Source organism: Phocoena sinus, chromosome 14, assembly GCF_008692025.1.
Source record: "Phocoena sinus isolate mPhoSin1 chromosome 14, mPhoSin1.pri, whole genome shotgun sequence".
NCBI lineage: Eukaryota > Metazoa > Chordata > Mammalia > Artiodactyla > Phocoenidae > Phocoena > Phocoena sinus.
Genome location: NC_045776.1, coordinates 68,321,374 through 68,348,918, shown reverse-complemented (window position 1 = coordinate 68,348,918; position 27,545 = coordinate 68,321,374). Strand labels below are relative to the sequence as shown.

The following is a 27,545-nucleotide window of genomic DNA, read 5'->3' as shown; positions in this document are numbered from 1 at the left end:
CCCGCATGCTACAATTGCTGAAGCCTGCACGCCTGGCACCGGTGCTCCACAACAGGGGAGGCCAACATGGTGAGAGGCCCACGCACCGTGGCAAGGAGTGGCCCCCGCTCACCACAGCTGGAGAGGGCCCATGAGCAGCAACGAACACCCAACACAGCCAAAAATCAATAAAATAAACTTATAAAAAAATAATAATCATCAAGAGGGTCTGAATGGACATTTTTCCAAAGATGACAATTAAATGGCCAACAAGTACATGAAAAGGTGTTCAACATCACTAATCATCAGGTAAATGCAAATCAAAACCACAATGAGGGGCTTCCCTGGTGGCGCAGTGGTTGAGAGTCCACCTGCCGATGCAGGGGACATGGGTTCGTGCCCCGGTCCGGGAGGATCCCACATGCCGCGGAGCGGCTGGGCCCGTGAGCCATGGCCACTGAGCCTGCGCATCCAGAGCCTGTGCTCCGTAACGGGAGAGGCCACAGCAGTGAGAGGCCCGTGTATCACAAAAAAACAAAAACAAAAAAACACAATGAGATATCATTTCACACCTTAGTTAGAATGGCTACCATCAAAAGAACAAGAGAGGGCTTCCCTGGTGGCGCAGTGGTTGAGAGTCCACCTGCCGATGCAGGGGACACGGGTTCGTGCCCTGGTCCGGGAATATCCCACATGCCACGGAGCGGCTGGGCCCATGAGCCATGGCCACTGAGCCTGCGCGTCCAGAGCCTGTGCTCCGCAATGGGAGAGGCCACAACAGTGTGAGGCCCGCGTACCGCAAAAAAAAAGAGAGATAACAAGTGTTGGTGAGGATGAGGAGAAAAGTGAACCCTGGTGCACTGTTGGTAGGAAGGCAAATTGGTGCAGGTACTATGGAAAACATATGGAGGTTCCTCAAAAATTAGAAGTAGAACTACCATACAATGCAGCAATCCCACTTCTGGGTATTTATCTGAAGATGAAATCACTATCTCAGAGAGGTATCTGCTCCCATGTTCATTGCAGCATTACAATAGCCAAGACATGAAAACAACCTAAGTGTCCACCAGTGGATAAATGGATTTTTAAAATGTGTTTTACATACATACAATGGAATGTTACTCAGCTATTAAAAAAAGAAGGAAATCCTGTCATTGTGACAACATGGATGGACCAGGAGGGCATTAGGCCAAGTGAAATGTTGTACAGAAAAAGACAAATACTATATAATCTCACTAACAGGTACAGTCTAAACACTTGAGACTCACAGAAACAGCATACTGATGGCTACCAGTGGTAGAAGAGTGGGGGCCATGGGGAGATGTTGGTCAAAGGGTACATAACTTTAAGTTATAAGATGAATAAGTTCAGGGGATCTAATGTATGGCATGATGACTAAAGTTAAATACTGTATTGTATACTTGAAAATTGCTATGAGAGTAGGGCTTTAATGATCTCATTACAACAACAACAAAACAGTGATTACGTGAGGTGGAGGGTGTGTTAACTAATCTTATTGGGGTAAAACATTTTGCAATATATATGTGTATCAAATAATCACACTGTACATCTTAAACCTACACAATGTTAAATATCAGTTATATCTCAATAAAACTGGGGGAAAAAAGAGATGAAGAGATCAAATAACAACATGTATTGCTGGCCCCAGATAACCACCTTCAACTTTCAATAGATGAGAATATTCTGAAGGGTAAGAAATGCTACATATTTCAGTAGCATTTTCACCTTTCTCTTAGCATCTTCCCACACATGATATAAACTATGATGATGAAAAGGATGAAAACATTTTTGAGTGTTTACTATGTGTCAGTCATTGTTCTAAGGGCTTTACACATATTAACTCACTCAATCCTCACAGCCATCTTGGGAGATTGGTGCTATAATTATGCCCATTTCACAGACGAAGAAACTGAGGCAGAGAGCAACTAAACACCTCGTCCAAGGTCACAAAGCCAGTATGTGGCATAGCTGGCATCTCAAGCCAGGCCATCTGATTTCAGCAGTAAGGCTCTTTACAAGTACACCAGATATAGGGTGACTCTATATCCTATATCCTGCTGGTGCTTGGGACTGTCCCAGTGATAAATTCTATAGTCACCCTAGCTATACAACACTGTAAAAGCCATAACACTGGCAGTGAAGGGGAGCCATTTGTGAGTGGGGCTTCTTAGTGATCAAAATGGAGAGAAATCAGCTTATGAGCTGAGTGGTTTATATGTCACCAGGATAAAGAAAAAGAACAGTCCAACAGGATTCTTATGCAGAACGCCATAGCCCTGAAGGACAGAAGGGGAGTAGAGGAGAAAGATCATAGAAGTGTTCACTGAAAGATTTAGTGCATAGGTGCTTCTTATTCACTTTGTCACACACAAAGTAGTATGAGTTCTTCACTGCTGACAAAGAGAATGTCTTTCTCCATCAGGCATTTAAGAAGTACCAGGAGTTGTCAAGGCAGACATGCCAGCTCGCCGGATGGTGCCACGAACTGGAAAATACCATCTGTTTTGTTAAGGTTGACAGTCTGAAATTTCTGGTTAAACTCCAGATCTCCTTGTTGTGAAGGGCTTGATAACTTTTAGTCCATTACCTTCTGCTTACTGAGTCACAGAGCATATTATATCTCCCTCCAGAGCACTCCAACAGCTGGGCCATGTTATAAGCTGTCTTTGTCTTATTCGATATTAAATAACAGATTTGATAGGACCTTCCTTTTGAATCAGGAAAACTCAATTACAGAATTGTTTCAAATAAGTGGCCAACTCTGACATTCTGGCTCAAGAACACAAATCTGTTACTTTTTTGCCACTGGGGCTGTTCTGATGAGGGCTTGCTTTACAAGCGCATTGGACACATAACAACAAAGCATTTACTTCACTTTTTAATTGCTCTTGGAAACATTCTAAATGGCACCAATGCAATTTTTACTTGAAAATGAAAGTGTTTGCTTCCCAGAGTAACTTAACTCTTCAAAGGAGGGCAGAAAAGACCATTTTTTGAAATCCCTTGAAAACTGAGAGCCTGTCTGTACTCAGGAGCTAACAAAGCTGTTTGAAAGTCAAGTGGGGACAGGCTGAGTCAGCAATACCAACTAAAAAGTCGCATTTCGGCTTTAATCCAATTCAACAAATGTATTTTCTGCTGTGTCAGAGACAGCCTTAAGAAGAATTTCTGGAACAACATGCTGAAAATTGTTCTCGATGAAAGCTACTTTTTGAAGGCACCATGAAATTACTAATTATGCTGAAGAGAGTCTTAAACATTTGAGCCTCTTGTGTATTTCATGCTGGGAAAGAGGGGTGAGTTCAGGTTGTGGTCTATGAGAAGCCACATGTCTGCCTGGCATCGGTCTGAAGGTGTGCCTGTGTGTGCCCAGAATGAAGTGGGGATGAGTGAATGAGTATGAAATGAAGCTGTGAGTGGACTTTCCTGGTGGGACAGTGGTTAAGAATCCGCCTGCCAATGCAGGGGACACAAGTTCGAGCCCTGGTCCAGGAAGATCCCACATGCCGTGGAGCAACTAAGCCTGTGCGCCACAACTACTGAGCCTGCGCTCTAGAGCCCACGAGCCACAACTAAGGAGCCCGTGCACCACAACTACTGAAGCCCATGCGCCTAGAGCCCATGCTCCACAACAAGAGAAGCCTGCACACCGCAACGAAGAGTAGCCCCTGCTCGCCACAACTAGAGAAGGCCTGCGTGCAGCAAGACCCAATGCAGCCATAAATTAATTAATTTAAAAAAAGAAGCTGTGAAAAATGCTCATTTCCAGTTTTTTTCCAGTTACAATGTCAAACTGTCCTAGCCACTTCAAAATGCAAGAGCTTCAGCTCTTTCCTAAATAATTGTAGCCACTCTCTTTAGAGAGGCAGGCAGCATGACATAGTATAAGAACACAGACTTTAGATCCAGAGAGCTCTGGGCTCAAACCCCTCACACTTGCTGTGGAACCTTTGACAAGTTAACCTCTCTGTTCTTTAGGTTATTTCTAAATGGGAATAATAAGCTCAATCTTCCTGAATTTTTAAATGAAACAATGAAACTGCAGAGGAAGCTACCCCAAGTATAGTGTTAGCACACTGGAGGCATTCCAAAAAGTGAAATGACTTTTATTATTATCATGACTTTTATGCCACTTCAAAGGTGTGTTGGAGAGATCACAAAGGCCTTTCATATATTCTCTAGGGAACCTGTAATTTGAATATGTAAAAAGTGAAACTAGTATCAGTTTCCTAAGACTAGATGATAAATGCAGAGGACAATAAACTGCTAAGTTTATGCACTTAAAAGAAGAGAGAGTGTGATATCTTAGTGATTTTCTTGTCCAGAAATAATAAATATTACGGTTCTTCAAACCTGCACAAAAGGCCTCATTTTAGCCACGCTTTGTAAACTTCTTAGATAAAGATCCAAAAAGGTTAATATATTATTTAGTTTGCCTGCTACTCAGACTGCCTCATTTAGCTACAGGGCAAAGAACTATGTAAAAGAAAGAGAACTATCTGCTCAATTCAGTATCCCTACTAGCTGTAAGGAGTAAAATTAAAATGGTGTCATAATACCTAATCACCACCTGCTGGTTTAACTATTTCTCAAGCTGATTACATTTTTGGTTCAATTAAAAGCCTTTAGGACTCACATTCCAGCTTCCATATACATCATTTTTCCATGAAACTCCAGTTGTTAGTTCCTCGCATTTCCCACAGGGCTTGGCTCTTGTCGCCCTTCGTCTACTCAAGATACATGTATGGCGTGGCCACTTATCAGCCACTAGGAAATAAGGCCACAAAAAAGCAAAGAAATATATCCTGTCCATTCTTGGCATTTATGATCTAGTTGGTAAACAATTATGATACTTAATAAGTGCCATATACAAAATGTTAGGGAACACAGATGAACACTAAGTTTCCTAGAAGAGCCTGAGAAGCTTAAGAGTAATGTGACATTTGACTGAAGTACGGACAAATAAGCAAGACTTCAAAGTCTTCACAGAAGGAGAAAGATTACTCAGAGCAGAAGAAATGGCATGAGGAAAGGCATGGAGGAGTGACAGAGCACAAAGGTTTGGAGAACAGTGAGAGTGAGGGGTGAGGGGGCAGAAAACGGCGTTAGTAACATAAATTGGGACCAGTTCCTTAGAGAAGTTTTCTGACACCCTCAATTAAAATTACACCCAATGTAATAATTTCTGAAATCACTAAGTACTTCTTCTCCTTTAAGCACTTAAATTTGTCTTCCACGCAGCCACTGCCAATAGTTTTTGGCACACAGTAGGCGCTCAATAAATACTTTTTGAATGTTCAGCGTTGTTGAAAAATATATATGCCAGGTGTAAATGGAAAACCTCAGGTTTTTCCATCCTGTGTAGGGAAAAACCCAGTTCCTCCCTACTGTGTCCCCCCTCTAAGACTCCTTTACTACTCACACAGAACACTTCACTTCCAACACTTCTGGTCACCAAGTATGATGGGAGGGGGGGTTTCCCCACAACAACAAGAGAGTTTCAGACACCAGCTGGATGTCCTACAATTCGACTCAATTCTGACCCTGTCTACCCAGAGCTGGCATCAGATCCCACAGGTACGGGCTCAGTCTCATAAGACCAGCCCCCCACCCCTAGTTCAGATGCCAGTCCCAAGCTCTGTGCTTCTGACCAACTGGCCATAGATTGGAGGTTCCCACAATCTCCTCCTCAGGTTTGATTAACTTGCTAGAGCAGCTCACAGAACTCAGGGGAACAGTTACTTACAAATACCAGTGTATTAAAGGACATGATAAAGGATATAGATGAACAGCCAGATGAAGAGATACATAGGGAGAGGCTTGGGAGGATCCTGAGTGCAGGAGCTTTTCCATAGGAGTCTCTGTGGCATTGGGGTGCATCACGCTTCTGGTGTGGATGTGTTCCCCAACCTGAAAGCTCTTTGAACTCCCTACTATTGGGATTTTATAGGCTTCTTCATGGAGGCATGATCAATTATTAACTCCATTTCCAGCCCCCCTCCTATCTCTGGAGGATGGGGAGGGCAGGACTGAAAATTCCAAGCTTCTAATCATGGCTTGGTCTTTCTGCTCCCACATAGGAGCCCACAGAGAGTTGCCTCATTAGAACAAAAGATGCTCTTAGTGCTCTTATCCCTTAGGAAATTACAAGGGTTTTAGGCGTTCTGTGCCAGGAACTGGGGGCAGAGACCAATATACATATTTTCTATTGTCTCACACCAGGCCAAGGATTTTGGACTTCATCCTGAAGGTAATGGGAACCACTGCAGGGTTTTAAGCATATAAATGATTGAGTATAGATAAGATTGAGCACTTGGGGTTTTGAGAAGGTTACCTTGGAAGCCATGTGGAAAATAAACTGAAGGAGAAGCTGGGAGACCAGCTTGGTGGGATCTATTGCAATGATCCAGGAAAGAGTTGATGGAAGGCTGAAAACACAGCTGGGCAGATACAACAGAACTTGTTTGGAGAGGCAGAATTCTCAGGACTTTTGACCAACTAGATCTGGGGTACGAGGGAAGGAGGCAGGGGTCCCAGGCTAACTTTGAGATTTCTAGGTGGGGCACTGAGTTTGTGCTGCCATTCTCAGAAATAGGGAATACACAACATGAAAACACAGACTTAGAGAGAGGCCTATTTGGAGCAGATGGAGCTGTCTAGGAAGCAGGAATAGAAAGACATCAGAGATGGAAGTAAGGTCTGGGTTTGGGGAATTGGTGTATAGTGGTGAAAGCCATGGGCATGGATAGGATCAAGAAAGGCATACCATTCCAATTCTACTCCGCCCCCAGGATGCAATGTGTTTTTAAAAGTAAACCTTTAAGGGCTTCCCTGGTGGCGCAGTGGTTGAGAGTACGCCTGCCAATGCAGGGGACACGGGTTCGTGCCCCGGTCCGGGAAGATCCCACATGCTGCGGAGTGGCTGGGCCCGTGAGTCATGGCCACTGAGCCTGCGCATCCGGAGCCTGTGCTCCACAATGGGAGAGGCCACAACAGTGAGAGGCCCGCGTACCGCAAAAAAAAAAAAAAAAAAAAAAAAAAAAAAGTAAACCTTTAATTAAAGTATAATATATAGTCAGAAAGGCATAAAATTTTAAGCATACAATTCAACAAATTTTCAAAAGTGAGCACAGCCATGTAACTACCACCCAGATCAAGAAGGAGAACATTATCAGAATCCCTGCAATGAATTTACCATCAGAGGCATTTACTCCCAATACTGTATTGGTGGCTTAGAGACCTGGAATCATCACCTGTAACAATAAGTTGTCTTTAAACAGAACTCACCATGAAGAAGAACAACAGAGGTGATCTGAATGTCTAAGAGACCTGGTTCTAATGTTCTACTTTTTCCACTGTTATTTGATTTTCTCAAAAAATTAGTCAAAAGTAAATTCCTCCAGAGTCACCTCAAAACAGATGGTTTCCTTAAAGAATGAACATGAGACTAAAAGCACAGCCAAATGATTCCAGAAGAAAGACCCCCCCCCCCAAAGCTCATTGCAGTCACGTGGCATAGGTCCAATATGAAGTGTCCAGCACAGATGGCAGGACCCAGGGTCACATCTGCACCCACCATTGTTGGCAAAGCAAATGGCTACACAGGAGCTGCTACAGATGGAAAGACTTAGGGACGGGCAGGTGTGGGAAGTGCTAGTGCCAGGTATGGGTGGCAGGAGCCAAAGACTAACATCATTGCGAGGCTCCCCTGCTCACTGCATGGTGCCAGGCAGCACTGCTCACAAGAAACAGCCACACAAGAAGGGCTGAAGGTAGAGTGAATGCCAAAGTGGCAATACCCCCAGAAGGCCCACCTAAGTCTGGGAAAACAGAATGGTGTTCGGAAATCAACATTCTCCAAAGTGATCCCTCAAATGTTCCCTTCTGAAGTCCTAACAGAAGTGTTATCAATGCTCAGGACTGGGCTGCCTAATGGGAAATGCCCCCATGGGGGCCTTTTGACTCATACACCTATTCAGCCTCACATGTTCATAATCATTTGTGTAAAGAAGAAAAAACCTCCAAGCACTAATTAGAAAGACAGAGCTGTTGTATTTTCCTCCTGATCACCTTATCTTCTTTATTCAGTTCTTGAAGACTCAGCTATTAAAAGAAATTAAGTAATTCATCAAGCCCATTTCAATTACCTGCTGCTGATAACATCAGATTACAATTAGCATCTACAAATGAACCAAGTGCCAACTGCCAAGCTGAAACATAAGCTAATTTACTGCTAGACTCTGCCTGCTGGAGACAGAACTCTGGGACCTGGCAGTAAGCATCCACTTCATTATTCCAACAACAGTTTTGCAGCCTCTCCTGCAACCATCCAAAGCGCAGCTCTGACCAAGATTTACTGCTCCGTCTGCTGCTGCTCACATGTTTACAGACGTGCTGTATCTGTAAGCAAATCACAGCTCCTTTTAAATAGCAATGTCTAGACAAGCAGGGTGACAAATCTTGACCTAAAGGAGAGAATAAATATTATTAATATTTATTAGGTACTGATAGGTGTGAGGCACAGCACAGGATGTGCATGTCACAACCGTAATGAGGGTCTGAATCATTTTCTGTGAGTTCTCTAGTGCTTGATCAGAAAAATCTCCTGCTTTGGTTGATGCTCTCCATTTTTCATCTCTCCTTTCAAACAGGGAAAGTACATTCTTGTTACTATCTTTTAGATGTCTAGAAAAATCTGTTTCAAGCTCTGGGACACATTTTTCCCCTTTTCATGACCCGAACAGGAATTGCTTTGAAAGAAAAGCAGAGGTGTGTGGTTTGGCTTTCTGTATTGTGGACATTATTAGACTTTGACAATCTGTGTAGTCTCGTCTATGCTTCTCAAGCAGAACAACTAACAGTTCAATAAATGTGTGGGGTTCAGAGGGGGCCTGTGGGCTGTCGTAGAAGACAGCACACAGACCAGGGTTTGGATCTTGCCTCCGCTGCTTATAAACTGTATGATTCTGGGCCAGTACCTTTACTTCTGTGCCTACCACATAGGTTTGTAATGGGGATGAAATGAAATAATGTATGCACAGTATCTAGCTCAGTGCAAGTAATCAACAGAAAATAGATTCTCTAGGAGAAGAAGAGAAAGGGCTGTTCCAAGGTGACAGGGCCTGTACTTTTCTGGGAGCACTGGCTGTCTTGTACATGGGCACAAGCAGGGACCGCTGTTGCAAGGTGGCCTAGAGCCCTTCCAGTGGTGTTTCTTCTTTCTCATCTTTCCTGTATATGGAGGGTGGGGGTGGGTGCAGAAGAAACATCTTTGGCTTTTAGCCCTAGGCTGAGTGATCTCAGCACGGCTCCCACTGGAATCTACCATTCTAGTGGGAATGTTTCCTCATGGCAGGATCTGTGGACATGGAATCAGAGACCTGAAGTCTAGCCTCAACTCTGCCTCTACAACCCTGGGTGAGTTACAGACATTCATTAACCTCTGGATCCTCGTCAGTGAAAAGGAATAATAATAATTTAACTCATAGCATACTTGTTTGCTATTAAGAAAGGCAAACAAGTACTGTAAGACACAAATATAATGAAACTGCATTGCTGAAGCAAGAATTTCTATGTGAGGTCTCATGGACTCTTCAACATCTGGAATGGTTATTCTGAACATGGTTCCATAATCATACTGTGGATTTTCAAAGAAAAACACCTAATTAGTGTAAATTAAATACTACCTACAATTATTATTAACATTTTACTCGTAAAGCTAGACCTCTTCTCCACCTAAAGAAAACCCAACATATAAAAATTGAAATGTGAAAAACAGGTAAAAGAGAGTGACTGCCATATTATAGAATATTTTTCTCTTACAAAAGAAATTTATTATAAGATTTTTTTCAGGACTGTGTTTTACATGTGTTCACAGCATTTATTGAATATTTAATTCATAAAATGTAATCAGGAATACTATATAATTAAGGTGCAATGTGTGTTTGTTATGTATACAACATGCAATATTGTTCCACCTTTCTTTGGGAATTCAAATTTTTCTGATTTAGATTGCCAGAATTTAATTGTTAAATATAATTTTTATAAAAGTTACTTAGGTGATATTTCTTAAATCCTAGAATTAGAACAGCTGAGAGTCACCATTTCTGGTGACTATCATTTTGCTGCACTATAAATAAGAGGAATGAAGTATACCCACCAGAGTTGCTACCGAACGTTTACTTCAGCACATGACTACCAGGTTGGTTTGAAAACATGGAAAAGAAAAAGCCAAGCATCATCTTATGAGATCTTAATACATCTTTTATGCTACAGGTCTCTTGAAATTAAATGGGTCAAGATTTTTTTTTAACCTACCTGGGCTGTGATTTTCTCATATTTAAAATTAATTAATACTCTTGACCTCATAGGTTTGTGGAGATGATTAAATACGAAAATGAATATAAATATGTGACACAGAGCAGGTCTCAATATATGCCTGTTAAATGAAAAGCCATAAGCTCCATGGGGATGGGAACTATGTCAGTTTTATTCATAAAATATAGCACAGTGCCTATCACATAACTAATGTTCAATAAATATTTGTTGAGCAAATGAATGATTAAGTGAACAAATGAGTTAATGAACACTAGTCCCACACCGATATATTTAAACTACATAACCAACAAGGACCTACTGTATAGAACAGGGAACTCTGCTAAATATTTTGTAATAACCTAAATGGGAAAAGAACTTGAAAAAGAATAGATACATGAATATGTATAACTGAATCACTTTGCTGTACACCTGAAACTAACACAACATTGTTAATCAACTATACTCCAATATAAAATAAAATAATTAAAAAAAAACACTAGTCCCATTTCCCTTTCTTTCCCAAAAAAGCTACTTTGTAGACAGCAAATGTCTTTTTGACTAAAAAGGTACAGATATTTTAAAATTGTGAATTATTTTCCATAGATAGATTATTAGATATTTCACCCTAGGCCTTGGTGGGAAGCACTTTCCATCTCTCATGTTTGACCCAATACTAGAAACAGAACAGCTCTTACACTGCTGTACATGGGACGTGGCTCCTACAATGTGTTCAGTTTTGTATGTATTCTAGGGGCATGGTGGCAAGCTAAGTGGTCACCAACATCCAGAAAGAGAAAGAAGGAAAAGGAAGGGAAGGAGGGAGGGAGGAAGAAAGGGAAAGAGAGGGAGAAAGAAAGTGAGAGAGAGTGCAAGAGAGCAAGTAGGAAAGAAAGAACGAGGGAGAGAGGGAGGGAAGGAAGGGGGGAAGGAAGGGAGGAAGGAAGGGAAGGAGGGAGGAAGGAAGGAAGCGGCTATCCTTCTAATTATCTCCCGTCTCATTTTCCTAATTGCAGTTTATCTCAAAGTAAAATGAGAGGCATTTCTGCCTGCCTCCCCAGTGAATGAGAAGATCTGGGATGATCGGAGTGAGAGCACTTTAACTGAGGCTTTACTCTAGTGACCTACTTTGCAGCCTAACTGAGATTTGACTCCAAACTGCCTAAATTAGAACCACAAAGAAGGCTACCAAAAAAACAGAGGCTACAGAAATACTGTCATGCAACTACAGTTGTTTTGAGCATAAAAGAAAAGATGGACATTTTCCAAGCCAAAATTTACATTAGCATTATTTTCACAAGTAAGACATACTTAGAAAAAGTCTAGGCTATTCTTTGTTGTTCATAAGAAATCTAAAGAGTCTAAATCATTTCTACTTGTTTTATTTTAAAGCATCTAAAAGGTGGATAGTAAATATTAGTATATGCTGACCACCAAAGGATAAAGATTTCTCATCATCTCTACCTTCTCTTTTTCTCTATCTCCATAAGTTCTATCCACTACCCCTCAGATGTGCACAGAAAGCTTCTAATGTCAAAAAACCTTCTTAGTGACTCAAATCTCATTCTCCCTGGCTTCTCTGATTTAAGTGATAAGCCCTCCACATCCTGAAGCTCTCTTCTCCCTGAACTCTACCTGGGTCACCTCCACCCTCTGTGATCCTGACTCAGTCTCCCTGACTGGCTTTCCTCCCTTATCTCATAGATGTCATTAGGATGATGCCATCTTAATACTTGTTTCCAATTCTATTTGCTCATGTTACATTGAGAGAAATACATACTGGGCATGTATAAAACAAACTCACCACGTTTGATAAAGAACTACTTTGGGGAAGTTCCTCCTCTCAGCTTTCCTGTTTCTTTCCAAAGGCACCACTGTTCTTCCAATCACTGGGGCACAACATCTTGGCATAAGCTTTGACTCATTCAATCTAACCATATAAACACTGAGTACTCACTGTGTCTAAGGGGTTATACTCAGAGATACAGAGACTGTGGAGTAGAATAGTGTTTATACTTCTACTGAGTTTTAATCCAGTGGAGGTAACTATACAAGTACACCAATAACCATATTTTATGATTGAATAGAAATAGAATAAGAGAAATTTAAAAAGTGGACACAGGACTCAGACAAGGTAAAGAACTTGTTATCAAGAGAGGCTTCAAGAAGTGAATAGTTAAAAAAAAAGAAAAAGAAGTGAATAGTACTTGGGATAATCCTAAAAAGATGGGTAAACTTTAGATAAGCAAGATAGGGACAGAGAAGTTCTTCTAAGTAGAAGAAATAGCTTGAGAAAATACATTAAAGCAAGAAGTATAGTCAGTGTGGCTAAATTAGGGAAGATGGAAAAACACAGTTTTAGGCAAAGAGTATGTACAGAGGAGTAGTAGAATTAAAGAATGGAAATCGTGATAGTCCCCATTTTAAGGTACAGTTTAGGAAGGTCAGTCTACTATTGGTGTGTGGGATGGAGGAGACTTGGGAGGGAGGGAATGGTAGCAAGGAAAACCCAGCTAGTTGGTTATTGCAACAGACTGGGCAACAAGGAAGGAGCAAGGGAAAGAAAAAACCTTAATGAGAATACTTACTTGACAACTGTTAGATTGAGTGTCAACTGAAAAAAAGGGGGATGGGGTAAGAAATCAATGATGACTTTAGATTTCTAAGTCAGGACTGTATAATGGGCTGAATGATCTTCCCGCTCCCCGGTCCCCAGTCTCTGCATTCTAATCCCAGGAACCTGTGAATGTTACTTTACACGACAAAAGGGGTTTTGGAGGTGTGATTAAACTGTGGATCTTGGGAAGATTATTCTGGATTACTCAAGTGGGCTTGATGTAATCACAACAGTCTTTTTTTTTTTTTTTAAGAGGAATACAAGAGGAGTTAGGACAGAAGAGAAGGCAATGTGATGACTCAGAAGCAGAGATTGGAGTGATGCACTCTGGAGTTGGAGGAAGAGGCCACAAGCCAAGGAATACACACAGCCATTAGAAGCTGATTCTCCCCTAGAGCCAAGAAACCAGGCTTGTTGACATTGACCTTAGCCTGGTGAAATTGATTTCAGACTCCTGATCTCCAGAACTGTAAGAGAAAACATTTGTGTTATTTGAAGCCACTAAGTTCATGGCAATTTGTTACAGCAGCAATAGTGAATTAATAGAGATAACTACAAGAATGGGCCTGTCATCAACAGAATAAGGAAAGCTAGGAGAAGCAGTTAATTTAGGAAAAAGATATTTCACATTTGAACTCACAAACTTGGACTGATCAGCATGAAAATCAGAAGCATCTACTAGGCATATGAAAATGATCTCAGGCAGGAGGTCAGAGCTGGTGAATATAGATTTAGAAACAATGGACATTGAAGCAGTAGTTGAAGATATAGTGGTAAAAATGATAGAGAGATACAAAGAAAGAACGGGAAAGAATCAAGGAACAAAATACAAGAACTCCCACATTTAACAAGTGGCAATACAATGGAAAAGAGCCATTAAAAATAATGTAGGGAAACTGAGTAATGACACAGAGGGAAGCCTAAGAGGGAAGGCGGAATAAAAAAAGCAGGTGGCAGAAAAGCACATATGTTATGATCCAAGTTTTTTAAAAAGGAACAATCTGTACACACATGTGTATATTTACATATATGATTATACTACCATGTGTTTATGTGCATAGTAAAAAGGTCTGGAAAGAGTCTAACCAAATTGTTAACAGTACTTAACTCTGAAAAGTGGGACATGGGAAGGTATGCAAGGGGGTGGACCGGGGCGGACCTCCTTTTTCTACTTTATACACTTTCATACCATAAGAATTTTTTACCAAAGTAAGTACTGTTTCTGTAACTTTTAAAATTGTTCATTTTTAAAAAAGAAGGATAAGAAAAGCCAATGAAGATGGTACAGAAAGAGCAGCCAAGAAGAAAATCAGGACAGTGGTGCTTCACAGAAACTAGAGGAGAGAATTTCAAGGAAAACTTAGTAAAGGCTGCCAAATGTTGCATACTGATTAGGGAAATTTAGAACTGTCAAGAGATCTCTCAACTGAGCCATCTGGAGATCACTGTTGATCTTTTTCAGGGGACAAAAGGTGCAAATCAAATTGCAATGGGTTAAACATGGATAGGAGGAGTTCCACTTCCAGTAATGGAGGAGTACCTCCTTTCAGAGCCACCCTGCTATAGATAACAACTATAAAGTCTGACAGGGGGCAGGCAGAAGGGCTGGCATGGAGGGGGCAGGAGGCCAGCATGGAGGAAGCAGGGGGAGGAATTTATCTAAAAACACTGGAGTGCAACCAAAAGCACGTGAGAAACTGTAGGGAGGTTGGAGTTGACTCTTTGCAGAAGGGAAAGGCATTGGGTAAGTTTCCCATTTTTGAAATGCCAGAGGACATTTTGCAGGGACAGGGACCAGAGGGCAAACCCCATTAGTGCCGTGTGGTGAGGCTAAAACTCAGGTAGAAACACATTGTCTTTCTGGCTTGAAGAACCAAAGGAAAAATCCCAGAGAGAGCCATAGTGGAGAGGCTTGGATTTGTAATTCTACACAGATCTCTGTTTAACTCATGAAATATGCATGCGCAAGGCCAAATCTAAGCAAGCTGAAAGACCTGAACAGAGATTTTAGCTGCTACCCAACACAGGGAAGACAGAATTTGGAGCTTGAATTAAGTCAAGTTAACTGGTAAAACAACTACAACAAAAATCAATACTATTAAGAGAAATATATCAGAATCCAGAGTCTCTATAAAGTATCACTGACAATGTTGGATATAATCCCTTTTCAAAGAGTACATTAAAATGTGACTAACAACTCAAAACAAAAGGCAATCAATGCACAATTCTGTGACTATACTACAAACCACTGAATTACACACCTTAAATGTATAAATAGTATACTATGTGAATTATATCTCAATCAAGCTGTTAAAAAAATAACATCAACAACAGGCAATCAATAGGGTCTAACTCTGAGATGACCCACATGGAATTAGCAGACAAGGTTTTATAAGCTTTTGTAATAACTAGGGCCAGTTATGTGAAAGAAAATATACATGTAATGAATAAACACATATATCTTAGCAGGAAAGCTGAAATGTTAATTAAAAGAACCAAATGGAAATTCTAGAGCTAAAAATATAATATATATCTAAATTTTAAAATGCACCAATGCTGTAAAGAATTAACCTTGCCCAGAGAGGTCCAGCCTTTGCCCCTGGCTCTGGGAGATAATTTCGAAGCCCTCAGAATGCCCAACCTAAGAGTCTTTGAGGGTGTTGACCATGCCAGAGAGTCAATGCTAACAGTATGATTTACAGTGGGGGCTCTCAGCTCAACCTCCAGAGGGGCAGGAAACTAAGGTCACTCATGCAGGTGGTCAACCATATCTCTGTGACCAAGATGCAATAAAAACTTTGGAAAAGAAAGCTCAAGGGAGTCTCTGTGCATACTGTCACATATTGCTGCTTGGAAGAGTTAGCACCATCCATGACACAACTGGAAGCTTTGTGCTTACAATTCTCCTGAACTCTAACCCATGTGCCTCTTCCCTTGGCTGATTTAAATCTGTATGCTTTCACTGTAATAAACCATAACCATGAGTATAACAATAACTTTCAGTGAATTCTGTGAGTCCTCCTAGTTACTGAACCTGAGGGTGACCCTTGCTTGCTGTTGATGTCAGGAGTGAGAGTAGTCTTGGGGAATCCCAAACTCTGCACCACCAGATAGGTTTATCAGAAGATTGGAGATGACAGAGGAGTTAGTGACCTTGAAGAAAGATTAACAGAAATTTTCAAATCTGAAGAATACAGAGAAAAAAAATTAAAAACATGAACAGAGCCTCAGCAATATATAGGACAAAATCAAAAGGCCCAAAGTAATGCAGAGAGATAAACAGAGAAGAGAGGGAGTGAACAAAAAGAAATATTTAAAAAATAATAGGTAAAAATTCCCTAAATTCAGGCAAAGATATATATGTGCTGATTCAAAAGCTCAAAGAACCATAGGAAGGAAAAAATACAAAGAAAGCCACATTTAGGCATATCATAAACTGCTGAAAACCAAATTTAGAAGAAATCTTGTGAACTGTCAAGAAAAAATTAGCATACACCATACAGATTATTAATTCCACTGACTTCTTATCAGAAATAATGGGGGCCAAAAGACACTGGAAAGACTACTTTAAGCCACTGAAAGATAAAAAAAAAAACTGCCAACCTAGAATTCTGTATCTAGCAAAAAATATCCTTCAAGAATGAGGTGAAATAAACACATTTTAAAGTAAACAAAATGAAGAGAATTCATCACTAGCAGACCTGCATTACAAGAAATGCTACATGAAGTTCTTTAGGCTGAAGGGAAATAATACCAGATGGAAACTCATATCTTCAAGAGTGAATGCAAGTACAAGAAATGATAAATAAGTGGATAAACAGAAAACATTATTTTTCCTCTTAATCATTTAAAATGATAACATAAAATAGAACAACTAACATTGTACTGTGGAGTTTAAAAAGAATATAGGTGTAGTAATAAATGTGACAACTACAGCATAAAGTACAGGGAGTGGGGAGTAAGTGGACCTACAAGGTCATAATGTACTTATATTTTACAGGAAGTGGTACAATGGTAGCTCAAAGTAAACCATGAAAAGTTAAGGATATATAATGCCATCCTTAGAGCAACCATTAAAAAGTTATGCAAAGATGGAGCTAAAAAGCAAATAGACAAGTTAAAATAAAGTCTATATGATTAAATTTACCCATAGACAGCAGGAAAGGAAGAACAGAGAACAAAATATAAATGGGACAAGCAGAAAACCAACAGTAAAATAACAGACCTAAATCTAACAAAACCAATAATTACATTAACTGTTAAATGATGAAATTCTCTAATTAAAAGGCCATAATTGTGAAAATCAATAAAGAAGCAAGACCTAGCTAGATGTTATCTGCAGTTAACAAACTAAAGACACCAAGAAATAGGAAGTAAAAACAGAAAAAAAATGGAAAACACAAAAAGTAAGCATAAGCAGGTAGGAGTGGATATATTTGTATCAGATCAAGTAGTTCAAGAAAAAAAGACATGACCAATGATAAAAAGGGACATTTCATAATGATAAAAGGGCCAATCTGTCAGAAAGACAAAAACGATCATAAATGAATATTTGCCCAAAGAGAAAGCTTCAAAGTACATGAAGCCATGTTTCACAGAATTAAATGGAAAAACAGACAAGTCCACACTAACAGTTGTAGATTTTAACAACTTCCTTCTTAGCAACTGACAAAACATATAGACAAAGAAATCAAAAAAGACAAAGATGATCTGAACAACACCATCAACTACCTAGACCTAAACAACATCTGTAGAGACACCTATTGCAATCCTACAAAGTATGTTCTCTGACTGCAATAGAAGTAAACTAGAATTTGATAACAATAAAGTTTCTAGGAAAATCCCAAATGTTTTAAATTAAACAGCACTTCTAAACAACATGGGGGTTAAAGGGAAATCACAAACAATTTTAGAAAATATTTTAAACCCAACGAAGGTAAAAACATAATACATCAAAAATTATTAAATGCAGCTAAAGCAGTGTTTAGAGGATATTTTTAATGCTTGTATTAGAAATTTTAAAAGTCTAAAATCAATGACCTAAGTTTCAACCTTGAGAGGCTAGAAAGAGGACCCAAAGAAAGCAGCAGGAAGAAAATGATAAAAATGAGACCAGAAAAATGAAATTAAAAAATAGACAAGCAATAGAAAAAACTTAACAAAAGCAAAAGCAAGAAAATTGATAAATCTCTAGCTAGAATGACCCAGAAAGGGGGGAGGGAGTTAGTACAGGTACAAAACACAAACTACCAATAACAGAAATGAAAGAGGACATATCACTATATATCTTACAAGCATTAAAAGGAAAATAAGTAAGTATTATAAACAACTTTATGCCAATAAATTCAACAATTTAGATAAAATGAACAAAGTCTTTGGAAAATAAATACAACTAATCAAAATGATAGATTTCTGACACAAAATGATAGAGAAATATGAATTGTCCAATATGCACAGCCTTCTACACTCCAGGTTTCAAGCCCTCCAACCTATCCTGTGTGCCACTGCTAGACTTGTCTTCCTTAAATATCTAGTCAATGTTCTCACTTCTACATTTCAAAACCTTCAGGAGTTCCTGTTCACTAACAATTCCTTGCCTAGTTTTCATAATAATCTTCTACCATCCTCTAGCACATTCCTGAAGGCTAATCATGCCACTATCCCTCAGATATGCCAACCTATTGAATCAACTTCTTCTTTCACATACTCCTTGCCATCAATGCCATCCCATTTCTGACCAAATCTCAGCTATTCTTCAAGGTCCACCTGGGCGTCATCTCCTCCAAGAAGCTTTCCAGACTATTCCCAGCCCTCAGGGCCTCCCTTCTGGGAATTTCATGGCAACACAACATCATTAACACTGTTGTCCTATGTATTAATCTTATTTTCCCAACTAAATTATAAGCTCTTTGAGGGCAAGGATTTTTTTTTCAAACTTCTCTATCACGTAAGGCAATTATTCCAGGATTCAGCACATAGTATGATTCAATAAATACTTAAAATCTGTTGGATGAATATATCATACCAAGAACTTATTTCTACGGTTTTTATCAGGCTCTCTAGATTCTCATTCTGATCTCAATACCATCTTCAGCATCATCTCCAGGGATGTGCCAGACTTTTTCAAACAACCATATTCACGAAACATATGGTTACAATAAGCGGAGGTAGAGGGGAGGGAGACGTAGTGCTAAAATTATATAAAGAGAAATAGGGTTTTGTAGGTCACGAAAGAAAAGGGGACTGACTTTTACAGTGCATTGCCACTAATATCCGCTAAGCATACACTAATACGAATAAGGTCACCGTCTTCTTGTCCTCTCCCCACCCTGAGTCCCTGTGGACATAACAAACCATGGGATCCAGGCACAAGGATGAGTTCTGCTTATACTTCTGAACACATCTGTTCCTTTCATTCATTATGTACCAACATCTGTTTGGGTACCAAGAAAAGATAACAATATCTTCTAAAAAGTAGCCAGTTACTAATACTTATCACTTCTTACCATTCCATATAAATTCCCCCAAATCTATAAATATCTTAACTGTAACCAAGTCCTATCAAACCATAGACTGCAAATCTATCTTATTTAAATTTTTCAAAAAATAATTTTACATTTACACTATAACTATCAACATCATTTGTGAATACACAAAAATATATTCCCTTTGAGGTTAAAGTCACCAAGTAAAGAACTCCCTCTAAACAAAAATCCTCTCGAATTCCCTTCCATTGATGACTTCCTAGCAAGCTTCCCTTTCATTTAAACCAAACATAGCTTTGTCTCTTCACTTCATCCCCCTTCTCTCTAATTAGATAAATCTGGTCGTTCTTCTCTCTAGACAGATTAAAAGGTTGGGGTGTTTTGTTTTTCCAGTATTTCAGAGTTCTAATCCTCAGAGCACTGTGATGACAGAAAAGATCCTGTGATTTAGAGCAGGCAGGCTCCAAGGACATATATCTGAAGGAAATATAAAACACACACAATGAGGAGATACTTTTGAATATAAACACACAGATTCCTGTAAAAGATAGTGGGTTACTCCAGCTATTTCTAGCCCTTGGCCCTGACCCTGGGTCCCGCAAGCAATCCTGTCCTTACCCAGATTGGAGGACGCTCGCCCCTCTGCAGCCCGGTCCTTGAGATCCTCAGCGATGCCCAGCTGCTGCTCATGGTACTGTTTAGCTCTCTCCAAATCCTGCATGCACCTGGCAGCATGGCCCAGGCCAGCATAGGCCCGCATCTCAATGGCCTTCTCCATCAACTCCTGAGCCAGCTCCAGCACGTAGTTGTGGTAAGACATGGCCTTGTCGAAGTTTCTCCTGTAGTGGTAGGCACTGCCCAGATTGCTGTAGGCGCGGGCCTCTTCTCGCTTGTTGCCCAGGTCCTTGGCTATCTTCAGATGCTGCTCATGGCACTGCACAGCATTCTCAAAATCACCCATGGCAATATACACAGCTCCCATGTTGCCGAGCTCTCGGGCTTCAGAAAGCTCATCTTTGGATTGCTTGGCGAGAAGAACACACTGTTTGTGACTGGCCAGTGCATTGGGGTAGTCTCCAATGGCTGTGTACACGTGGCCCAGACTGCTCAGGGCTGATGAAGCTGCCTGGAGAGAAAGGATAAGGCAGAGAAAAGAAAGCACATCAGAAAATGGCTTTGTTTGTTTCAGCAGATAAAATGTTAGAGAGTTTGCCCATAACCATCCAAACCTATTTCTAATGGTGTTTCTATCAGTGGTCTGCAGACCTATGCAGAACTGAAAAACAGCACATCCAAACAGCAAGTTCCTAATAAAAGACAATGGCAATTTAATCAGTAACATTCAATACTGAATCTCATAGAAACAGGTTGTGTGCCATATAACCTTCATCTTAGTTTAAAGACTTGACATTTCTAATATTGTGATATTACATCTCTGTTAATAGCTATTAACCTCTGCAGCATAAGAAAATGTTGAAGAAAATCAAAATTAATTATTACATGTAATATAGCATAGGAATTTCATAGGAGAAATCCATGCTAGGCTCTTTGCACTCAAAGAGTGCACTCAAATTGCATTTCTCAGTTCTTGTCTTCTCCCACAGCAAATGGATACATTAACGGCAAGGGAGATCTTTAGATTGATGATTGATAATTTTGTGACCCAGGACCAATGGAGGGTCCTGTTCTCTTATCTTTGTTAACTCAATGTGACTTCATCAGTGTTGGTTACTGTGGAAGGCTTAGATTAGATGAGCCCCAGAGGAAAATAACGGGAGTTACAACTACATCTCTGAATGTGGTAGTCCCCACGGGGCCTCACCACCCCTTCTTAGGCTCACATTGCCCTTCGAGCTTTGCTTTCCTTGCCTAAAGGCTCTCTCTTCTGACCCCAGCCTCTGTGCAGAAAGATGCTATCTTCCTAGTCCCCTCACACTGCTTGCCACTCAAGTAGTTCTTGTCTAAAGAAAAGAACATGAGCCCTTTTTGTCTTAAAGGTTTTAATGAAAATGACTCTATATTGGCATAGTGAACCAAAGGGAAACAAAAATAACAAAGGAGATGTTACACGGGTTCTAGAATCTTTCCAAGCGCAGATGGTCTTAGATTCTCGTCTTTAGTTTCTAACTCCTTTGCAGAGACATAAAAGGGAAGTTACACCGAGCTCTCCTGCGCTTCTTTTCATTCAACAACTTGCCTATCCTTCCCTTCCTTCACACAGTGCCTACAGCTAGAGCCACGTAGCCCCCTTTCTTCATGATGCTCCCTCTTCGTACCATGAATACGTGATCCTGGCAGAACAAAGGGTAAACTCTGCCACAAGTAGGCAAGTGATCTTCACCAGGGCCTCCAGGCTAGGGAATAACAACAAGGGAAGGCCATCCCGCCTGGAGTAAGGGTATTTCTTTATCAAATGTGTTCTATATGCACTTCAGAACACTTTTATTAATATTTCATAGTTGAGTGATTTGCTACCTTATTTCTTTGCCTGTGAAATAGCCGTTTTGATCAAAATGACTGAGACTGACCATCTTTACAATGCTTGCAAACTGTGTATCTGCAAAAGGTTCCATATAGTTTTAAGTTGCTTTTATCATTTCACAGATGTTCCAACAAAAAGCTTGAGGAAAATAGAGAGGAAATAAACACTTAGAAATGTACTTTTGGGGTTTGTTTTTTTTTCTGAGTGGTGGAAAGCAGAAACAATTCCATGAAAATCACAATCCTGTAGCAATGTGATTCTGGCAGATGCAGCAATGATGTCACCCAAGAGCAAGCCACTTGGATGTGTACTGGCCTCAGGTTCCTACTTCGGGAACCTCTTCAGGATCAGAAGTTAAGACTTCTTGTTGGCACAGTGCACACAGGCCTTTCTACTGCTCACAACTCCCCTCCCCACACCCGACAATCTCCTTTCCTCCTTTGCTACAGGACGGGGGACTCAGTCTCTTTCCTTTCCTTCTGTAACTGGCCCTCCCCTCCTTATTCTCTGAGGTTCTTCTGTGCCCAAGCCAGGCTAGAGAGCAGGACACAGTCCACAAACCCTCCCACCTGCAAATCTTTGCTGCCCTCAAAGTGGAAGACATGGCTCTCTCACTATGGAGCTAGTGTGACTTAGAATCAGACACCCTTGGTTCAAAACTGCACTGATGTTTACTAGCCCTGGGACCTTCAGAAACTTAACTTCTCTGAGCCTTGGTTTTCCAGACAGAGGTTTCTAGGTCCCAGGAACTGAGTGTTTTCAAACTTAGCCATGAGCCTCTGTCAAATGTGTAAACCATAAATAATTCACTAGATAATTCCAAATAGTAGATCTGGTTGGAGGCAATGAGCCCTTGAACACTGCAGGGAATAGATTAATAAGGCCTGGGGCAGGCACAGCATCCCAGGCATCACTGTTCTTAGAAACTTGTGGTATGTGGCAACTCCAAATGACAGCCCAGGGATCTTCTGCTTCTGGTTCTTCATTTCTGTAAATGCCAGGAGACATAGGAGCTCATTTGCTGAAGCTCTCCCAAACATAAGAAAAGAGAGTATTGGGGCATTTCCCCTTTAGGGCTGTGAGGAAAGAGGGAAGGACTATTGCATTAGCTCTTCCCTGGCACCTTCCGGTTACAGACAGCGCTATCAGGCTGGGACTCTTCACGCAGGTGTCCTGGAAACCGGCAACTCTAGAAAGGTCAATATAGTTTATGAAGCACACATCATAGCCTCTGAAATTAGAAAGGCAGCTTGATGTAGTATAAGAATGGAATAGAATTTAGAGTCAGAGGCCCTGGCTGTGTAACCCTGATAAGTCATGTCACTTCTTCACCTGTATTTTCTTTATATGTAAACCGTTCTGATAATGACAGCATATGTACTTTTCAAGGTTAGGATGGGATCATATGAAGCAGTGCAAGTGAGTGTCCTGAGTGAACTGTAAAGCTCTCTGTAAATGCATCACTAAGGTGTGGATGGATGTTTTATGACTGCAGGCCGTCTGGGCTGAGCGCTGTTACCAAGCAGAAGCTAGTAACGGCACCAAAAACATCAGTCATTACAACCAAACGTCTATATTCCTATATCAGTTGTCACAGGACACGAAGTCCAGTGTTTTACAGCTGCTGGGCAAATAACATGTGATCATATTTATCAGCTAAGTGAATTACAAATTAATCATTTGTCTTTGTTCCTGTTCCTGTGGAATAAGCTTAGATCTGAAACATGGTTTCAGGCTGTTAAGGAGAATCTGAAGACCCACTATCTACAGGGAAACACAGGCCCCACCTCAAGCAGATGCTGCACTTATCACTAAGGTTCACACTGCCTTTGTATATTAATCTTTGAGATTTTTGTGCTAGAATAGCAGCAGCTGCTTCCCACAGTGGAAACATTTTGGAACATCTGTATTTGAATACCAAAATGCACACAAACAGTTATGCTAACAAACTCTCTGGTTGGAATAAGACAATACTTTTCTCTTTTTACAAGATATAAATTACTCATGTTCTTGCCAAAGCATGATTTCCAGCTGCAGACTTAGCACACAGGAGTCATTACCCCTTGCTCTGTGCCCCAAATATTTGCAGAAGAACTGCACCTGATGAGTCAGTTTCGTGGGACATGGAGCTAGAGAAGGAAATTTGCTCATATTTTTTCAAACCACCTTTAAGGACTTTCAGTTTGAGACATGAAATAGAGAAAGCTTAAACTACCCAAAAAACCACACTGATGATACTACCATTAAACATTATTTTGCAAAATTAAACGTGTTCCTCACAACTAGCATGTTTTTCCCTTTAGTGTGTATTTTATAAGGGTTATATTTTGTGGGATGATTAAATGCACATATAGAGAATATCTGATATAACTGCTGATTGACTAATTACATGTAGTTTTAAGAAAAGGCGAAATGCACCCACAGCTAGTACCACAAATACAGTTTTTCATCTTCACTGTCCAAATCCACATACACCTTGTATTCCTTGCCAGTTCAGTGCCCACGAACCCAAGGTACTGGGTTAACCACCTGCAACCCAAGAGGCAGAGGGATATAGAAGAATAGGGGCAGACTCCGGAATCAGGCATGCATGGGTTCAAAGGACAAACTGTGTGATACTACACAAGTTCTGCAACATCTCTGAGCCTCAGTTTCCTCATCTGTAAATGGGAATATTAATATCTCACAGTGCTCTGATGAGTACTAAATAAGATAGAACTTGTAAAGAGCCCATTTCAAGGCTCACAGAAGATGCTCAAAAATTTTAGATCTTTATTTCTCTTCCTACCCTAACTTAGCTTTATTCATTTCAAAGATGTGGTAGAAGATGACCAGAAAATAGAACATGATGTTATATGTCACCACAACTAAAAAAACGACAAAAGAAGCATGCCCCACTGATGGCAGGAAGGGTCATTATTTTCATACGCTAAAGCATATTACTCGTATTACTCTTCTGCAAGTGTAGACATAAGAAAATTCACCCTTTACTCCGGGGCATTTTGCAATCATTGGTATATCCAACAGATAGTGTTGGTAAAAGCACTTTAAGTGGTCAAAGCTTACACGGATATTAGAGTGTTCTGGGGTCTGTTGGTTGGTACATTTGTTCATTCATTCATGTACTCAAGAAAATTCTCTAGACACAAACAGAGTCAACTAATTTTTGACAAAGCAACAAAGGTAATTCAGTGGAGAAAGGACAGCCTTTTCAAATAATGGTGCTAGAACAACTGGACATCCACATGCAAAGAAAGTGAATCTAGACACAGACTTTACACTTTTCATACAAATTGACTCAAAATGGATCACAGACCTAAATGTAAAATGCAAAACTATAAAACTCCTAGAAGATAAGAGAAATTCTAGGGGACCTAGGGTTTGGAAATGAATTTTTAGATAAAACACCAAAGGCATGACCCATGAAAGAAAGAATTGCTATGTTGGACTTCATTAAAATTAAAAACTGTGCCCTGCAAGAGATACCATGAACAGAATGAAAAGACAAGCTACAGACTGGGAGAAGATATCTGCAAAATACCCTATCTGACAAAGGACTTGTATCCAAAATATACAAAAACAAAAAACAAAAAAAAATTAAAATTCAACAAGAAAACAACCCAACTTTAAAATGGACAAAAGACCTGAAGAGATACCTCACCAAAGAAGATACAGTTTTCCCTCAGTATCTGCAAGGGATTGGTTCCAGGAACCCCCATGGATACCAAAATCTGCAAATGCTCAAGTCCCTTACGTAAAATGGCATGGTATTTGCATATAACCTATGCACATCATCCCATATTCTTTAAATCATCTCTAGATGACTTATAATGCATAATGCAGTGTAAATACAATGTAAGTAGTTGTTGGTACATGGCAAATTCAAATTTTGCTTTTTGGAACTTTCTGGAATTTTTTCAAATATTTTTTTTTTTTTTGCTGTACGCGGGCCTCTCACTGTTGTGGCCTCTCCCGTCACGGAGTACAGGCTCCGGACGCACAGGCTTAGCGGCCATGGCTCATGGGCCCAGCCGCTCCGCGGCATGTGGGACCTTCCCGGACCGGGGCACGAATCCGTGTCCCCTGCATTGGCAGGCGGACTCTCAACCACTGCGCCACCAGGGAAGCCCTCAAATATTTTTGATATGTGGTTTGTTGAATCTGTGGATGCAGAACCCATAAATATGGAGGGCCGACTGTATGTAGGTGGCAAAGAAGCATATGAAAAGATGCTCCACATCATATGTCATCAGGGAACTGCAAGTTAAAACAACGAGATACCACTACACATCTACCAGAATGGTGAAAATCTAAGACAACTGACAATATCAAATCCTGGTGAAGATGTGGAGCAATAGGAACTCTCATTCATTGCTAATAGGAATGCAAAATGGGACAGCCACTTTGGAAGATGGTTGGGCAGTTTCCTACAAACCTACTCATAGCATATGATCCAGCAATCATGCTCCTGCATTATTTACCTTAATGAAATGAACACTTACACCCACACAAAAACCTGCACGTGAATGTTTGTAACACCTTTATTCACAATTGTTAAAAACTGGAAGCAACCAAGATGTCTTTCAATAGGTGAATGGATAAATAAAATTTGATACATCCTTACAATAGAATATTATTCAGCACTAAAAGGAAATGATCTACCAAGGCACAAAGAGATATGAAGGAAACCTTAAATGTATATTCTTTAATGAAAGAATCCAGTCTTAAGGGCTTCCCTGGTGGTGCAGTGGTTGAGAGTCCACCTGCCGATGCCAGGGACACGGGTTCGTGCCCCGGTCTGGGAAGATCCCACGTGCCGCAGAGCGGCTGGGCCCGTGAGCCACGGCCGCTGAGCCTGCGCATCCGAAGCCTGTGCTCCGCAACGGGAGAGACCACAAAAAAAAAAAAAAAAAAAGACTACACACTGTATGATCTCAACTACATGACACTCTGGAAAAGGCAAAACTATAGAGAAAGCAAAAAGATCAGTGGTTTCAGCAGGCGAAAAGGATGGATCACAGGGGATTTTTAGGGCAGTGAAACTATTCTGCATGACACTATAATCATGGATATAGGGCATCATACATTTGTCAAAACCCATAGGCTGTACAACACAAACAGTGAACCCTAGTGTAAACTATGAACTTTAGTTAACAATATTATATCAATATTGGTTTCTCAATTGTAACAAATGTACCACACTGATACAAGATGTTACTAAGAGGGGAAACTGAATGGGGAAGAGAAAGGGAATGTGGGAACTCTGTACTAGCTGCTCAATTTTCTGTAAATCTAAAACTGCTCTAAAAATGAAGTCTGTTAGTTAAAAATTAATAAATAAATTGGAGTCTTCCTCGTTGGGGGAGTGGGTAATTCTAGGAAATGGAAACAGCACAAGCAAATGCATGAAGTATGACAGAGTGTGTAATGATTAGAGACCAAGAAGCTGGTTAGACCTGGGAGTGGGGATAGTGGTTGGAGGGGAGTCTGGAAAGGCGGGTTTGGATGAATTCTGTCTGTCCATCAATTTGTAAAATCTAACGCATCTTCCATGTGTGTTGTTTCATTTAATCATTAATAACAATCCTTTTAATTGTGTGTTGTTATTATTAAATTCATTTGTGAGATAATGCTAGACTCAAAGAGA

General features: G+C 40.4%; 1 protein-coding gene across 5 annotated transcripts in view; it reads right to left on the bottom strand.

The window, feature by feature from the left end:
• Nucleotides 1–27,545, bottom strand: part of TTC28 (tetratricopeptide repeat domain 28) — a 609,537-nt gene that overhangs the window by 145,925 nt on the left and 436,067 nt on the right. For all 5 annotated transcript variants that reach the window (XM_032603706.1, XM_032603707.1, XM_032603708.1 and 2 more), the window contains one exon: nt 20,035–20,542. In XM_032603706.1, the coding sequence (XP_032459597.1) occupies nt 20,035–20,542 (508 nt within the window). The remainder of the gene's footprint in view (nt 1–20,034; nt 20,543–27,545) is intronic.